Consider the following 19,415-nt stretch of genomic DNA (forward strand, 5'->3'; position numbering starts at 1 on the left):
TTAGTGCTGGTGAAAATGTGCACCAGTCTGTTGCAACCAATCAGCAATAAGCTTTGATTGGCACAAGACATCAATTTAAAAGGTCTAATTTGTTGCTAGAGGTTACTGCTGATTTTGCACTTTTTAGTAAATATCCTTTTTTGTCATTTAACTCTTCTGACTGTAAAGCATCTAAAAATGTAATTATATGGTATTTAAATGAGTGACAACACAGAAAAGATTGTTTAGATGGCCTTAGTAGTTAACGTCGTTATTTACATGTTTAATTATTTTGAAAATGGTTCCATTAAATTTTTATATGTTATTGATTAATACTCTGTAGAGCTGCTTAAAGCTTTCCTTGCATGTGATTATGAATCTAGTATGAATGAGCAGAGCCTCCTAGAAGTAAATATGGATAGATCATGAAATAAGTTATTCCTGTGTTGTCCGAAATTCTTCTAGGCAAAGAAGACTGGAAAGAGGAGTCTGTAAATGGTACACGGAGCGTCTTTGTATTAAAAGGTTTATCTCCTGGGACATCATATATAGTTCGGGTTTATTCTGATGATCACACAGATATGTATTCAGAAGAAACATTTCACACAGGTCCAGGTGAGGCATTTGTGCAGCAACTCATGTGCCTCACACAATGATCTCAGCGCAACGTCTTTAATAATATGAGGAAAAGAAAGAGAATGAAGGAAATGGACAGTGGTTCTCCCCAGATTTGGAACTCTTTCTCTTAAATATTATATGTATAAAAGATCTCAATAAAGTTACAAAGGGCAGGATGTGCTTCTCCTGTAGTGTTTTGCCATCTGCACCTGTATTTTTGCAAATGCACTTTTTATTTTGTTTATTTTTACAGGGAAGTGCAAGCAAATCTGGGTATGTGAAATTGTGCTTCTTGATTGGATTGATTTTATCGGGACACTGGTGCGTACCTAAAGGTGTGTACACACTAGATGATAGAGGAACGACTGTACAATTACGACATTGTAATCATACAATCGTTAATTTTCCTGTGCAGTAGGATAATGTGCCTACAGTAAACGATATGTCGCTCAGTGCAGGCACCCTCCCTCATCCCTGAACATGCACAGCCTGTCGTTATCAGCAGGTTGGTCTGCATGTTCATGTGATGATTGTTGTCGAAAACGACCAGCGGGAGCGCGCATCGCTGGTCATTTTCGACATCATACTCCACAATTACTGAACAATTAATGAACGATTACGATGTTATAATCATTCAATCGCTCATTTTAATCACCCAGTGTGTACGCATCTTAAGATCTCACAAGGTGGATAAATAGGCGCATCTGTGCAATCAGAAAAGCCCTGCATTCCCATGTCTACACTTTCATAAATTACCTTTATTGTGTGTCTGTCATGAGTTAAAGGAAAGCCACGGTAGCTTGGCAAACATTGCATTATGTCCGCTATGTAATATCAGCTCTTCAGTATAACTTTGCATTATAGTTGTACCCACAATGCAATATCACCAGAATGGCTGCTGTGTCTTCTCATTTTGAATTAGTAGCAATGTAACTATTGGCGCTTCTGCTTAGAAAACCCTGCAAAACTGCATGTTATAGGGTATGGACGGTATTGCATTCTTGTACGAAAATGTTTGGCTAGTGTAACTCCAGCTATTGAAATGACAACTTTGAAGCAAAAAAAAGATTCTGTAGTAGTGGGCCATAGGCAAACGCAGAGAGGGTTTCCGTCTGCCTGGAAACCCCCCGTCCCACCCCACACCATGACAACAATAGAAATAGTAATATAATGGAATTTTACTAGTGCGGCATGTTCTTCTCAGTATGATAAATGAAATAAATAGCACCACCACTGGATCTTTTAACATGTATCAGCCAGTAATAAATACACCTGTGCACCAATTAGGGGATTTGGAAAACATGCACTGTTAGGGATGCACTGCTATAGAGCCCAATATTTACATATAGGTGCAGGGCAGTGGTAGGTTCTTCTGCTGCTCTCCCAGACTCCCGAACTGTCTCCGATGCCCTGGAATGGTGCCCACATCTAAAATAAAAACATTCAGCTCAGACAGGATGATCCTACTGCTGTATTTAATGGCTTACTGTGATCTCTGGTCCTGTATATGCTGGAATTATGACACACAATACCCTTTGTATGATGCATATTAAAGCTGGATAAGTGGTAATTATGCCCTCTTCATGGACTGGCCCCACTGAAATCAGGCATTTGGAAACCCCCCTCTAGAAACCCTGCGTTTGCCACTGTGGGCAGTGGGTTTCAATGTTTCAAATAGGCTGCAGATTACTCATAGTTTTTAGCAATGAAACTTTACAAAATGGTATAAGTTACTGCATGGGGTAATCCTTCATTGATGATATGTTTAGAACCTGTAAGGAAATGTCATGATTTGTCATCAGATTAATTGCATTAAGCCATATATTTATGATGAAACAAGTGGTAAATTGTTATAAGTAACACGTAAAGTGTGTTTATTCTGCATTGCTGAATTGAAAATACTTATAAAATGTATTACAATTCTAAAAATAGACTTTACAACATTTTAAATTAAAGCCTTATTGCTATGCTTGCAAAGAACGATGCCTTCAACACTGGACCAATCAGGCATATCAATTACAATGTTACAGCAAATACACCAAGTTAAAGTAATATGGAAACAGGATATAAGTACTCTGGATGTATAATAAGCTTCTGCAGCTCCCTAGACTGTCTGATGCTGAATTGTGATATCTGCAAAGAGCAAAGATAACATTCTGCATTTAACTTTCCCATTTGTAATGTACAACATGGAGATAATCAATGTTTCCAATAAAAAGTGACATTGAACTATATACTCATAGGACCTTCCTTCCTCCTTCATTCTTACCTGTAGAAATGTGGTTCATACTAGATGGGATACAACACACAGGTCACATATCTAATATGTAATAGAACTATCTAGAGCAATGTACCATGCATTAAGGGGGTACTACACACCTCTGTACCCCAGGATACTTTTATGTATCATTTACTTGAGATTCAAAAGCAATTCTCTCTCTCTCACATCAATCTTGTAGAAGTGGCCAATCATTTGTATCTTTTATTTTTTGTTATACTATATACTAATTAGGACTAATTTACTGTCAGTATCTGTCTCCAATTGCTCCCACTAGTGTACTGTGTTCAGTGTGTGAAGATTGCCATGGTTTGTACTGGGTGCAATACAATTTAGAAACTGGCTTTGGCATAATATTCTTTTTTCAATACAATAAGGGCATGGCTTCTTATCAGTAATAGAGTGGGATATGGGAAATGTTGTACACTATGGTTATCACTTATATTTCATGGTGTAGCAGCTTTAATACCCTGGATAAGTAAGTGTTCAGATGCCTATTTTACTCATTTCTGAAATTAATTTTCCTGTTTCTGGAGCTTGTTATAAGAATTAAAAATTAGACAAAATAAATGCTGGTACTCCCTAGCCCAGAGTACCGCCACTGCAAAATGTCACATGATGAAATGTTGATATTACATTGTGGCATTTACAGTACATACACTTGATCTAGGCGGTTCACAGAATAAGCTTCTGTGATTTAAACTAAACTACTGTACACTTACAAAAAGCAAGCATGCATGATGCAGGGCAATACATTTCCACAAATAAGTCAGTAGAACCTGCATTGATGAATTTTGTTTCATAGAGGTGCATTCCGCAGATATATCATGTTTCCATTTCCATGACTACTGGCAGGATGCGCTATGCTGAACAATGCAGTTTTCTGGGGTTTGACCGCATTTCCCGTATGCACCAAGCTCGGGCATTTCCTGAGCTTGGTCCAGACAGGCAACACCATCTTCAGATGACATTGCCTAATAGAAGCCTATGGACTTATTTTCACAGTTTTCCCCGAGAGATTCCTCCCAGGGTCCCCCGCATTTGGCGCATGCGTTAACTGACGTCCTCACATGCGCAGAAGGACTTCCGGGCATAAACCTGGAAGTCCTCACACCGTAAAGGAAATCTGTCCTTTGATTAAATCATCATGCATACGACGTTACTAAATGCTGGTATGTATGCGATCATCGGCGGGATGCATCACATCCAAAATGTGATGCTTAAAGAATCCCGCCCTATAAATGATAATGAGTTATTCATGGAATGACGATAGAAGTAATACAGCGCAGTCAGATTACATGACACATTTTAGTGGAGAGCAGAATGATTTTCATTTAAGTTGGTGCAGTGGAGCAGCTTGTTTCACCTAAAGCCTAGCACTCTCACTTATCTAGCATTGGCATATAACGATTATAATACTATGACTGACTACAAATTGGTTTTAACCCAACCAAATTGAAACTATCTTAGAACTAGAATAATGCCACATTGTAGTGAAATGCTTCCTACTCATGTAAACCATTCAAACCTCTGACTGTACATTGAGACATGAATGGACCCCTTTGTATGTATATAGATGTGTCCTCATACACCTAGGGGGCAATTCAATTAGTAGCAGGACTTATTGCTGGCTTTTATCCCCTGTGTAAAGTGCCTGGAGTTATTCAATGATATCACGCAGTAAGCCCCATATCTAGCGGTAAGCCCAATGGCTAACACACGGTAATGCATAGATTCCAGGTAAAGTGCCCAGAGCTATGCAGTTACAGAGTGCAGTAAGCACAGAGGGTGCAGCACCTATTGTGACTTTCTGTTTGCACCCTCCTGAGGTGGCAACAGAAATCTTGCTGAGCTTACTGCGCGCAGTATTTAAATAGCTCCAGGCTCTCAACCAGGGAGATAAAAGCTTGCAGTAAACCCTGCCCCCAATTGAATTGTCTCCTAGCATCTTTAAACCATATAGCACAAGACGCTTGGCGCAACTGAGAATCCCTGACACAGGTAGCATACATTTTCACTAAATGTTGTGTGGGAGCTATGGCTGTTCATATCGGAATCTTTTGCGACCCGTATTCAATTAGTGGCGAAAAGTCTGGTTTGGTGAAAAGTTTTCGCCGATTTGCTCTTTTCCGCTTTTCGCCATATTCAATTCCAGGACGTTTTCACCTGCGCGAAAACTCAGTAGAAAAAAAAGGTGGATACGTTTCTCCACACAGAAGCAGGCAAAATGAGGTGCAAAATCTCTATTTTGGGGTACAAATGTGGGGACTTGATTCAGAAACTTCGGCCACCCCACCCCCAATGACTATTAAGGCAAAAAAAAAAACTTAAAATACTCTAAAATCGACTTGTCATTTTTGGGGCGAAAATTTTAAAAGTGTTGGAAAATGGGTAAAAAGTAGTGGGCCTGGTATTTTGGGGGGCTATAAGGTTGAGACAGGTGTATTTAGGATTGCAGGACGCTGCAGCAGGTGTATTTTTTTGATATTTTAAATATTCACTTTAGAGACACCAAAATATACTAGTACCATTTACATGTACCTCAAATTTAACTATGGCACTTATTTTTCTCAAAAAACATTGCTTTATATAATTTTTCCACACTTTTGCACATATGCATATAACAGGGAATGATATTGAATTGCCGACGGCTGTGTATGCCGCCTGTTCAAATCCCGACAGCGCTAGCCCGACGCGGAGGAAATCCCAACAGCGGAGGTAAGTAATCTAACCCTCCCCGCACCCTAAACCTAAAACTCCCTGGGGGGTCACTAACCTTAACCTCCCCCCCTAGTGCCTAACCCTAACCTCCCCCTTTCCCTAGCCTAACCCTCCCCGGTGGGTCACTAAACCAAACCCCCCCCCATCCCCGGCTACATCACTACTTACCTCCGGCGCTGGACGATCGGCCGGCATCCTGTCGGGATCCCGGTGTCAGGATTAACATAGGCGTCGGTATTTCGACGCCTATGTTAAATACCCTGCCGGGATTGTAGTGTTGGGATTGGGGTCGCCGGTCTCATAACTACATCTCATATAACAGCCCTTTGACTCAATATAAGATCACTAAATACTTTTATTAGCGCTATTAATACTCTTCTATATTGATTCCCAGGGTCAGCTAGGCTTTTTATGGGGTACAGACTGATTGCCCCAAAATATGCTGACTTTTTCGCTAGTTTCGCTTTTCACTACATTCTCCTATCCACGTTTTTGGCTGTTTTGGAATTGAATAGGGTGCAAAGCAGGGACACGCATGGCGAAAACAAACAAGCGAATGAGGCAAAATCATTGTGCTTTTTGCCAAACTTGACTTTTCGTCTCTAATTGAATTTGGCCCTCAGTCCGCAAGCCCCTGTGGTCAGTGTATGCTAGCAACTTTTGAAAAAGGATGCTTGCAGCGGCTCAGTCGCAAGGATCCTGGACCGCCAAGAGGGGCTATTTGGCACTCCTAGAGCAGAGGTGTATGAGGACACATTTGTAGGTGTTCATTAGGTTTGGCATTAAGCAGACTGGTGACACTTACGTATGCTCCACTGATCAAGGTATCATAGCCAGACAGCTATTGATTAGATAGAATTACGGTTTGCTGATCTGTCCTGAAACATCATTCATCCGGATGGAAACCAATGTCATTGTAGATGGTTGTAAATGTCATTGAAAATTACTGTAACCCACAATCTAATGAAATAATGCATATCAGTCACTTGATGTCATAAATGTAATGAATGCACAATTCTGGAATTTGACAATGTTTTGTGTACTGTTTGATGCATGCCCAATTTGTGTTTAAATTGCATGAAATCATAAGTATAGCGATCGCTTAATGTGCAATATATATATATACTGTATATACAGTATATAATGCGCTTGTCTTTTTACATTTAATTTAATGGGTGAAACAAAGTAAGAGAGAGTGAATATGTTCCTATTGTGCAATTTGTTAATACACAATAACAACTTGTTCTGTAAGGAATGTTCTTTCATCTTCTACCACAGTTAGGTATTATCCAGATCTGTAAACTGATAGAAGATCGGGTGTCATTGACTGTCCACAGAAACAAATGCTTAAACACTTTGATTTTTCTTCTGTCTTCCCTGTTATCTCAGATGTAACCTGCGCTATGTATTATATCTTATTGTCTACTTTCCATTTTTCAGCTATGGCCAGTCGGCAAGTTGACATTGCTACACAGGGATGGTTTATTGGTCTGATGTGTGCAGTGGCCCTCCTTATATTAGTTTTGCTGATTGTTTGTTTTATACGAAGAAATAAAGGTGGAAAATATCCAGGTGAGACACGAATTCAGCAAATGTGTTAGATATGATGGGAAATAATGTGTAATTTACAGATTGTTTACATTTACTTAAAGTGTAATAAAAGTGGGTACACACTGCAAAGATATATCTGTAGATGATGGTACACTGAACGACCGTCATCTTCCAGCGACCCCCTTGCCGCGGCTGCCGCGGTGCATGTGTACAGGTGATCAGCTGATCGCCTGTACACACTTGCTGTTGGACAGATATATCTGCCGACGCGATTTGTCTGTGAACGACGTCGTTCACAGACATATCGCTGGCACACACTTGCCAACGGGCACCCAATATATTGGCCAATCAATTGATCAGCCAATATATCTGTAAGTGCGTACCCAGCTTAATGTGAAACCTTTATCTCCACCCTTCTTACACATAGAATACACACATTTGTTTTAAGACAATTTACTTTAGGCAATTTTGACTAACTGACTGTTGATATTTAATATAAAGCCAATTACACAAACAAATTAGATTAGTTTTAATGAAATTAGGTGACCTGAGATAAAATACAAGGTTTTTGTTATTGGTAATTAATGTATGGCCATTCAGTGTGTGCCCTGATATGAATGAGGTCTTGCTATGGTTGGCTTGTTAGGGATGGTCCAAGTCACAAATCTATGGAGTAGGGCTTACAAATCACAAATAAGTTTCATCTGGGCAAGCGAGAGGCTCACCTGCTTTGTACTGATAGGCACTTCGAAGGATCTTATTCCACTCAAAATGTTTAGCTTTAGGTGATACTAATATTTAATCATTTTATTGGGAGTGTATTTAATAAATATCATTTTATTTCTTTGTTATGTTTATCATGTTCATATACACAAAAAGTTAAATGATTAAATTGTGGTTATGTTTTACTTAAAAGTTAAAGAAAAGGAAGATGCCCATGCAGACCCTGAAATCCAGCCAATGAAAGAGGATGACGGAACATTTGGGGAATATAGGTAAGAATAAACAGTCACATTCACTATATCACGGCAGTCTATTAATACAGTAGTAGAACCAACCTAGCTTGTATGTGTACTTGTTGTCTTACAGCTGTGGGTGACGTGTGTTTTTGTTGAAGCTTTGAAGAGTAGTAGAAGAGAGGGATTTACCGTAGTATTGTATATCAAATACAATATAGGAATGTTATAATATTTGCTTCTATATTCTCATTTCCACTTTTTTCACAGTATATGTAACAGCAACCTAGTTGTTCTAGTTAGAATTCAGTGCATCCAAAAGTAATTGTATCTGAGGAACAGACTGGAAGAGTGATGGGCAATAGGTGGCACATGAGCCTCCAGCAACCTTTTTCCCCTTTACTGGCAGCCTTAGCCCTATGCCACCAATTTGACTTATACTTTATCATAAAATGAAAAATAAACAAAAAACTGATGAGCAGCAGGCGGTCCCCGCATTACATGACCAGGACTGTAAAGAGTTGTGCGGGGCCCTGGTACTTTCGGGGGGCGTGACCTAATGTAACAAGGCATGGCCACGCCTCCTTACAGAAACCCCCCCAGAAAAAAACAGCATTTGCTGCGCAACAGGGTGCATCAGCCAGGGAAATCTGCTGCTACCTCTGATCAGTGGCAGCAGCCTCCATGGTCCCAACATAGCCCAGCACAGAGCAGCGTGTGATGGACTGGGGAGACACAGGCTGCTGCTGCTGCAGACAGATTAGAGAGGGGGATCGGGCATGGACCCAGGTCCCCGCTGAGCCCTTCCATCAACTTCCCCTCGGTGCCCATGTACCTGACCTTCTCTGCACGACCCAGGGAGGTCATCAACGCATAAGAGGAGGAAGTGCAGTGTTTCTTTTTCTAACTGCCCTTTAGAGTGTTGGAGGGCTGCAAATGCAGTCCCTGCAGTGTATCAGGTGGCCCAGAACTGGTTTAGGATATTAAAGTTAGTGCTATAATGATACCAGGTATTGTCTTAGGCTATGCCTGCAATTTTCAAATACATTGGTATCACTACTTTCAAACCATAGATAAAAAAAAACATTCATAGCATACACAACTAATATCAGAATAAAATATTTCTCATTTGTATTCATGTATGGTTAGTCATTAACTTATAGCTTACACGTTTTATATTAAAACAACAGCAAATAAAACCTTAGTTATTAAACTTGTAATTTATTATTTGCAATACCTTGTGAACTCGATTAGAACTTTAATTCTACTATTCAATGTTAGGATTAAACCACGTACATATCTATAATATGCACTGTTTTTGCTGTATTTACACAGATTTTAATGCATAATTTTGCACATTACATATGCAAAATAAATATATTTCTTTTTCTATTGATAAACTACATGTCAAGTATATGGTGTGTCAGTTCAGATCCAATGGATAGAGCTCATTGCAATTGAGTCAGTTTATTAAATAATTTGTGAGCGTTTTGAATAGTCACACGTTAGCCAGGTTGGCACACAAGTAAGTAATGTAGAAGTTTATCCAAGAGGAGCAGGTTCACGTAGCAGAAGCTGGACAATTGAAATACTCAAGAAAAGGCTTCAATAAGTGTGTCTAATTATAGACCCAAACAGAATCCAAGATGGATTCTTAAGAAGCAATTTTGTTCATCTTGTATAAGGCAAGTAAATCGAAGTTTTAGGTACAACAGTGACCTCTGGTGGTTGGAGGTGAAATTGTCCAAGACTATTACAAGAAGAAAATCACAAGGAAGAGTTAGTAAACATTGATTTATTTTTCTTACATGATTTGTATTTGTTTTCTTTACTTTTGCCATGGAAATATAGGTTGAGTGAAAGGTAAGAATAGATACTTGCAACCCTGTATATAACGCTTGACATTTTACCTACTACTTTCCCCTTTTTGGAGAAATCTAATAATTATTATAGATCTAATAATCATCAATCCATTTTGCTGAGGATTGGGTTTTAATAAAGAAATGTAAGAATCCCATTGTTCATTTTTATTGCCTGCATTTCATAGGTTAGTGAGGACACATCTGTATATATCTTCAAATCGCTCCAAATAGATCAATTTGCCACACCAGGAATAATGGGGCTAAGCTGCGCCATGTGTCCTGTTGCTCAGTAATTTTACTGAATTTGCAGAAAAGACACTATGTGTTGCAAAAACTATGCTAATGTACGAAACTAGATATCTATAATGGGTGCAGGGTGTGCGGGGAGCCCACATCGCACACCCTGCACCCATATTTTAAATACTCACCTCTTCGGAGTCTCAGGTCGGCTGGAAAAATCACCTGGAAAGTGGCTTGCCGCTGCCATTTTCCCGGAGTTTTGCGCATGCGTAGTAAGGAAATCGCAAGGAAAATGGCTGCCGTGCCATTTTTCTTGCAGCCTGCACATGCGCAGTAGACTCTGGGCACAGACTAGTCCCAAGAGTCTACTGCTGCAGCACTGCGCTTAGTGAGCTGTCGGCCACCAGAGAGAGAGGAGGGGGCCCCGGAAAGAGACTGCACATGGCCCCCTCCTCTCTTAATTATTTATTTATTAACAGTTTCTTATATAGCGCAGCATATTCCGTTGCGCTTTACAATTGGAAACATTTATAGAACAAAACAGAATAATAACAGACAGACATAAAGGTAAGAGGGCCTTGCTTGCAAGCTTAAAATCTAATATGCCCCTGGTGGCGCGGTGTCTAAGAAGCGCCATGCGTCTACCGTCATATAGCACAAAAGCAATAGATGAATAAGGTCACATCAGTTAAACCGACCTCTATAAATATAAGAACTACAACAAATTATTTAATGGATCACATACAACAAATATGCTGTAAGTAATCCATAGTAACCAATCATACCAGTATCTACAGTGGATGACATGTGATTCAGAATGCACCATTTCTTCTAAATTGTGTTATTCTTTCTACTCTACCAGTGATGCAGAGGATCATAAACCCCTTAAAAAAGGAAGTCGGACTCCCTCAGACAGAACTGTGAAAAAAGAAGATAGTGATGACAGTTTAGTTGACTATGGAGAAGGAGTAAATGGGCAATTTAATGAAGATGGCTCCTTTATTGGACAATACAGTGGTAAAAAAGAGAAAGAACCTGTAGAAGGCAATGAAAGTTCGGAGGCTCCATCTCCAGTCAACGCCATGAATTCCTTTGTGTAGTCATCATCAAGTGGTCATATTCTCTTTTGCAAGCTGCCACGTTCTATTCAATGCACTCAGTTCTAATTCATGGTTATGTGGACATGCACAGGATGCAGAGACATAGTCATACATTCAACAGTAATTTCAAATCACAATCTGTAGTAAATGGTACTAAATGTCAGTGTGATTGTATGCCATTGCCATCTCTTTCTTCAGGACATCATTGTTTTAACAATGTGCAGGAACTGACTCAAACTCTACAATGTAGCAAAATGATACCTAAGTCCTATTTCCTATATGAAAACTATAAATGCATGAAATGGTAAACCTTTCACATGCCAAGCGATGTATGTAAGCCATGGTTTGTTCCTTTGTTATGCAGTCCTTGGTCCGACGCCTGGGTATAGAATCAGTCTCCCTCGTCAGTATTATATTATTGTCACAGTGTGTAGAACTTCAATGTCTATGTGGACATTGCTGGTGAAGTTGGTGAGTTTATTGTATATTATACCATGTCTTTTAAAAGACTACAAAATAAAAGAATATATATATATATATATAATATATATATATATGCTAAACAATTCAATATAGCACATGTATTCGCTGATGCTTATTCAGATCCAAAATATGCTCTTTGCGCCTATTATTTTATAACCTTTCAACTATAAAGTATTGCACATACCGTGTTGTATTTTGTACTGTGTATAAAGCAGTTTATTTAGGTTCCACAGTGATTAGCTTTGCAATGCATTCTGGGATTTGTATTTTCACAGTCACTGAGGGGACATTGGAATACCCCATCGTCTTCATGAGCCCACACGCATACTGTTCAGTGCCTTTATTTGATATGCATTCCATGGTGCACTGCTCTGCTGAATAAGTTGGCACAGTAGCCAGTCATACTGGTGAACTACAGTATCATGATTGCCAAAAATGTAAATTGTGTAAATGATAAAGAAGTTATGAAAAATATTATGCTCAAATGCAAAAGAATCTTCTCTATTGTAAATTGCCTAGATGCTGCTGCAGGTACTGATACTTCCACAAGCAGCCAAGCGTGCAGGCACTAACACGGACTACACCCAGGAATGTGAGTACAGCATGTAGTGAGAGCAAGCACGCCTCTTATAGATAAAACTGCTGATACCAGTAAGCATCTGCACAACACCTTAGAAATCTATTTCAGATTCCCAAATAACTAAATATAAAAGAACAATAAGAATAAAAACATGCAAAAGAGATGGCTTCTCACACAGATTAGTAGGAGCGGATAGCTGTCATCCGTGACAAAATATATTTATCTTGATTACCTAAACTATTCCAATACTGTGGTTTAGCTTCATATGAAATTATATAACAGCCTATGGTTGAAGCAATGCTCAGTTTCATTTGCCAATAAATTGCATTTTCATAACTTGCATCAAGTTTAATTTTAAGTAAGCTTTTATATGTAGATATTTTGTTCAATTTGTAAATATACAGAGATTAGATGCTTTATGCTTCTAGATGTTACAAAGAAATAAAGCAAAGGTTATGTTGTACTGTGTAAGAAGAGATATAGCCAGTTGAGTGCATGTTTTTTTTCAAGGCATATACTTAAATGCATATATTTTGCTGTGAAAATGACATAGTGAACTATTGTACTTACTGCAGACATCTTTAACTTGTGCCAGTATGTTATATTTTGTCATTCCTCCTCTTAGAAACTTACCACTAAAGCACAAGTTTGGTAGCTGTGTACACACTCCTGTTCCTCTCTTCACCTACATTGTGTACATTCTGTTAAGTACTCAGTTCCAGAAATTCAACAACACTTTTTGGTGTGTTGGTGGCACCTGAGGAGTGCAAATAAATTATACAAATCAAATGTCAAAGCACAATAAGACAGTATCTGGGGAGAAAAATAGACTTAAATAGATTATTGGTGGCTGCCATGGTCTTTTATCAAGGGAAAATCACTGTGACATAATTCTGTGTTGTGTCAATTTATATAGCAGAAGGTATGTCTGCTTGCCAAGGTTCCATGTCTGCATTCACAGAGATACTATAAGCTTCATATTGTGGCTCAGCTTTATGATTGACACAAGAGAGCATGAGAATTGTGCCTTATTCCTTGATCAAGGACCTCCGGACAAGCTAACACAAGCGGTGCATGTTTTGGGTCACTTGCAGACACTCTTGTGTAAAAACAACATTTTGTATATTAATAAATGTATTCAAATTTCAATTGCTCTATGACTCTTTGTCTTATTTTGTGAAAAAAGGTTCTATTTAAATTTCAACAATATATAAAGTTTGTGATGTTTTGATGGCTAAAACATTTTCTGCAGGATAACTATATTATTACTGTTATGTTTATTTTATTTATAATAAGTGAGAAAGCATGTCTGTCTGCTTGTCCTTTATGCATGGCCAGAGTTTTAGACCAAGCTTCACCAAATTTGGCATTATGGTGTAGTTTAACCAGGATTAGGTTTTTGCCTAGGTTTGAACTTCGTCAGGGCCACACACTGTCACACAATCCTTAAAAAAGGTTGACAGTCTTAAATTACACAGGTTCCGGGGCTGGCTCCAGTGGAAATTGTCAGTCTGACAAAAACCTGTGAGAAAGCTACAAAAACATCTTTTTGACCAGTCTGAGCAAACTCATGAAAGTTCATATTAAACCCAGATTCTCTGTGTTTGTATGCAAGGGCGTAACTAGAACTTTGTGGACCACATTGCAAGATCTTAAAAGCTCTCCCCCCCCGAGAGGTAGAAAACACATACATTCACTCAATGGGCCTGATTCAGAGCCGGACGCTCTGAACGAGCGCCCGCTCTGAATCAGGGCGTTTTTTGGGGGGTTTTTTGGAGCGTCCTCCTTATGCGAGCGTCCATGATAATGGTCGCGATGGTCAAGACCATCGCGACCATCGGGCTTGCGACGAGACCCTGCGGTAGGGTCTCGGTGACCGCAAGCCCTGGAGTGATTTTGGCTCTATCAGAGCGGTAGGCGTTCCCAGACGGTAGGCGTTCCCATGGGAACCCCGCCCCCGGCTGTCACTCAACATCAACAGCCACGCCCCCGGCACGCCCACCAAAGGGGGCGTGCTGTCACTCAACATCGACAGCACGCCCCTTTTGGTGCGAGACTCGGAGCGACAGCTTGGCTGTCGCTATCTGGGTCTCACGCATGCGCACGACGTAGCTCCCTCCATCATGCGCATGCGCACAAGGGCACCATCGACTCGCTTGCGAGCACTCAGCGCTCGCAAGCGGGTCTGAATCAGGCCCAGAGCCCATTCAGGTTATGCCACACAGTAGTACCCCTTATACACATTATGCCTCGCAGTAGTAATGCACCTTATATATAATGCCACAGAGTAATGCCCCTTACACTACACAGAGATGCCCCTGACACATTATACCACACAGTAATGCCCTTCACATATTATGCCACATAGTAGTAGTGCCACATATAACACATTATTCCACACAATAGTAGTGCCCTTTACACATTATGCCCCCCCAGCAACTCACCTCCCCATGTCCCTCCAGCAACCTCTCGCCTCCCCCTGTGTGCCACCAGCAGCCAGTAGGTATGGATTTGGGGCCAGCCGCCAGCTAATTACAGCTAGCGGGCTGGCACCAAATCAACACCGCTGACACCCGGGCTACCATTGGTGGCTCTAACTTGACCGACCCACGTTGTGTGCATGACTTGGTGCAGGGGGAGCAGCGGGCCACAGTGGCAGCTCGGGCACCAAAGCAGCCGCACTCCGTGCATATTAGGAAACAGTGGGGCCCTTCTTTAGGATCAATTTAATGGGGTTATAGGCTAGGACAATGTAAATAAATAAAGGCTGCAGGTGTACTTCAGTGTCCAGTTTTCAACCCCGGCAATGCCGCTTATACCAGCTAGTAATTAATATTGTAAAACAGTGGCTACCGTGTAAGTCGCCATATACAGCACACCAGTGGTTTTACAATGGAAGAAGCCTCTGATATTTTGTTTAATTCCAAAGCAGCACTTACAAAGTTCATAAAGAGACACAGGTAAGTACCAATAATGGAGCTCAACCAAGCTTATTAACAGAAAGGAGCAGCCAGACCCTTACAAAATCAGGTTAGTGGTCTAAAATGTCAAATTCATAGTTAAAAACATAACCTATATCTCGCAATTTCATATTATAGTGCCCCCCCCCCCCCCAACTAAATTGCAATGTGCCTTCAACCCTGTCTCCAGAATTTAAGCATTCAGTATGTGGCATGCTAATGACAGATTCATATGTTTGTTTGTTTCAAACCCATTTTAGATATCACTGTATCCGAAATCTTTTTGCACTGACCTTGCCTTAATATTAAATCCTGAAACATGATAATTAGGGTGTTTTATTAATATAAATTGGAAATACTGCACCGTTGGTATTCTATCTCAAATATAAAAGCTCTCCCAGCATCAGAGATGTATGTCAGTATTCTTTTCAACATATTGTATTCCCCATGTATTTTTGGACTATAGTCCCCATTATGAAAAGGCATTCAATCCTGACAATTATTTTGAAGGGCCCAGATTTTGTCATGCCAATGGAAATTACATTGTATAGTTTGCCACTCTTCAAATTTCTCTTTAATCCTAATCCAGAGATTCAGGACATCATGAATAAATTCTATCCAGATGGCAATTTATTGTATCCAGTTATCATATTGCTCCTGGAATACTACCCAACCCAGGAACAAATTTGCATAAGTAGGGTTACAATGACTGCCAATTGTTGTGCCCATTCCTGATGGTAAAGTTTCCTGAGAACCAAAGAGTTTTGAATGGTTCACAGACTTCTGTAATAACATACAATAAGTGATGTTTCCCTGAAAGTGTTTATCACAACAATTATTACGGTTTACAAGTGTTTGAGGGGACCATTACCTTCTACATTATAGTGATTATATAGATTGACTAAAATATTGGTGTCCGCTAAAAAAAGATTAATATCACAGTCCTGAAAGTGAAAAGAGAAAATGTCAGGCCTGTGGTATACTTTAAAGTTTAATTCCATCACTGGTTAAAATGTAATATATTAAGCTTAAAGCAGGACCAGTGTTGGTCGTGACCCTGATCCTGGAGAAGGGGGGCAGGGATGTTTCACCCTGGACGTTGGTGGCGTTCTACACAGAGCAAAGAATGAATTGGTCAGGGTCAGGATGTTCCTTACCTGCATGTCATTTTATGGAGTGAGATTAGTAACGGGGTGGAGGAGGGTGCGTTTTTTCTTTAGGTTCCTTGGTGTGTGGAGGGTCACATAACCATTTTCACACCACAAAATTACTTGTTTCATGCACCAGCTAAGAGAGGACAATCTCCCAGATCCAGCCTATACTTTTGCAATTGGCACTTTGGTGGTGAACTACATTTCTAGAATCCCTTAGATTTGATGTTCTCTTTTTTTCATGGCTCAATCAAGCAGCATTTTAAGAGACAATCAAGTATTAGTTAAATGAAAGTGGTAGCAGGTTGGACTTTAACATTTACAGTTTTGCACAGTGTCCTCATCAGATTTTTCAGCCTGACTGCACACCTAGGTGCACCTCAAGCAATGTCAGATCAGGGCTCTGTTCTACCCTGTGCTAGCCCAGCGCCCAAACACATGACATCATGATGTCACGCCAAGTGGAAGGGACAACAAGATGTAGTGGACTGCCCAAATGTGGCTCTACAGGCTGCATGGTCACTCTGGGCAGCTCAGCAGCAGACAGCACTACTGTCTGCAGGGTGCCGTTCCAGGCACCCTGCAACCCAAATGCAGGTGTTGTGGGACATCAATGGTTCAACCCTCTTCCACCATCACACACTCCTAGTTACAGCCCTTCTAGTTTACATTTTTCAAGAGCAGAAAATAGTTGATGTGCTTTGTGCAGACCACCTAGTATCAACTCAGGGCGTTTTGTTGTGGACATAAATATTAGTATGCTTTATAATCCACCTCCATTATTGCAAATTCCTGCAGCAGCCAGTTCCCCTTCACTCAACTCTTCCTTTTCACAGGCTGGTAGCTATGCAGGTTTCTGTCCTACACTGAGAACTTATCAGCGATCAGAGTGGAAAAGAGCACACAGCCAGCGGGTGAAGGTGGGTAGATGGTAACTACATGTAATTTACACCAGAGAAGACTCTCCAAACTACACCAAGCACCAGAGCTGGCTCTGCAAATTAATCCAGATACACATTGGCTGTTCCTGTCAGTTATTATTAATAAAACATGAGACTTTGTACCTTACCAAATAGAGGGCCCTACCATTATTTCTGCCTGGGACTGGATTTGGTGTAAAATTGGTGTTTTACTTACCTATCGTGCTCCATGTGAGTGTGTTTACTGTATATAAATGGCTGTTATTAGTCACTTACCTGTCATGAGGTCCTATAATGTTATTTGTTTTGTTCAACTACTCAGTTAACTATTAAATCAGACAAGAAAAATAAATTTGATTAATAGTGCCATACTTTCTCCTGGGTAGGCTTCCTCAGCCCCACACAACAGGAGAGCTATGACACAGTAGCTAGTTCTCTCGGTGCAGGCAACGCCCACTCCGCATGATGTCAAATGGAAGGGGTGTGGCCTGCACCTGGCGCCAGGAGTGGGTGATTACAGCAATACCCGGATGCTCCGGGGTGCTCTAAGTGCAGCATTGTGACCGTCTGGAGCATGCTGTAGAAATTCTGGCAGCAGGGTGCCGTTACAGGCACCAGATCCAGCCCCTGTGGGTGAGCGGCGGTGCACTCCGCTCGCACACCCCTAGTTATGGCCCTGCTGTGAGATATAGAGAAAACATCACGAGGGTCGATACTTTCTAGGAGTCAGAATAGGACAGTTTGCACAGACATGATGTCTAACAAGTTTTATTGGAAATTTTTAAAATTACCTGATAAAGGTCCATGTGAGACCGGAAACACCAAGATACAATATGTATGTTCTGTTGTCTATTGGTTTGGTGTGCTATGACTTTATTTACTCATAAAGCAGTTAGAAATCTTTCCTATTGGCCACTGCCAGTATTGGTAAATAGGCACCACAGCTGTTATAGTGCACTTTCCCAGTGGTAGAATAACTCAAATATTTTATGCCGATACTTGAAAACTATTATTAAAATTCAAAGGTAATGTAATAATATGACACAGTTTTTATGAAATTGGAAGCATTCTTTCTGATAAAGGGTAACTGGACTAGTCATTAGTGATTGGGATTATGCTGTAAATCCCAGCATCATAGATAGTGAAACTAAAACATACATAATGTTAGGATTATGAACGTAAAGTGCAGGATTTTCTGTCATGCTATTTCTTATCCATTAAAACATAGATCACATAGACCAGTGATATTGATAGAAGATAAAAATGTAGGTGAGCATTTTTCAATAGAAAATGTATCTGTCATGATAGATTACACTGGGGAACAGTCAATCTGTTACCAGGGATTTATGAGTTGATTTAGATTCATTTTGTGCTCCTGACCATGAATATGCCATGCTTATTTTTCAATTGGCTCCAGTTTTTGAGATACGAATATGTCTTTAATATTTATGAAAAATTAAATTAAACAATGTTAAAAATAATGAAAAAGATTTTTTATATATACGTATTTTAAGCTCCTTTTATACTAGTAAGGTACTTGGGTACTTCAAATGTAGAAAATAACTGCATTTTATAATTTTTCATTAATTTGAAAACTGGAGCCAATTCAGCTATAGCGAAGATCTAATGTGAAAATAGGACCTGTGAGTACTCTCAAACCGATCTTAAATTCTTGTCAAGAAAAAATATATATATTTATGAATAAAACAATAACCGTAATCTGTAAATGCAAGTTTTCTTCTTGTGTTAATTACACTTTTACATATGTGCAGTGTATGAGCAAAGGGATACAGACACCACATTACAGGCACAGACGGAGCACATGCAAATAGTTGATACCAGTGCTATACACAGTTGTTGTATTTAAAACTCAGATACGGATGTGTGTTCATTAATATCACATTTAATGCATATGAATAGATAAAAATAGATAATTATAATTAAAATAAAAAATATTAAAAAAACTCTATAATATGATCTATTGTATATGCTTGTCTATTCAAGACTAATCATATC

General features: G+C 39.8%; 1 protein-coding gene across 20 annotated transcripts in view; it reads left to right on the forward strand.

The window, feature by feature from the left end:
• NRCAM (neuronal cell adhesion molecule) overlaps positions 1-13,521 on the forward strand; it is a 263,101-nt gene extending 249,580 nt beyond the window's left edge. For 14 of the 20 annotated variants that reach the window (XM_088457770.1, XM_088457830.1, XM_088457808.1 and 11 more), the window contains 4 exons: positions 445-594; positions 7,037-7,168; positions 8,064-8,142; positions 11,068-13,521. In XM_088457770.1, the coding sequence (XP_088313896.1) occupies positions 445-594; positions 7,037-7,168; positions 8,064-8,142; positions 11,068-11,305 (599 nt within the window). In that variant the 3' untranslated portion in view covers positions 11,306-13,521. The remainder of the gene's footprint in view (positions 1-444; positions 595-7,036; positions 7,169-8,063; positions 8,143-11,067) is intronic. The other 6 variants (XM_088457855.1, XM_088457860.1, XM_088457871.1 and 3 more) reach the window with 1 other exon arrangement.
• Positions 13,522-19,415: the final 5,894 nt, after the last annotated feature.

Source organism: Taudactylus pleione, unplaced genomic scaffold (assembly GCF_031769625.1).
Source record: "Taudactylus pleione unplaced genomic scaffold, aTauple2 ptg000041l, whole genome shotgun sequence".
Taxonomy (NCBI): Eukaryota; Metazoa; Chordata; class Amphibia; order Anura; family Myobatrachidae; genus Taudactylus; species Taudactylus pleione.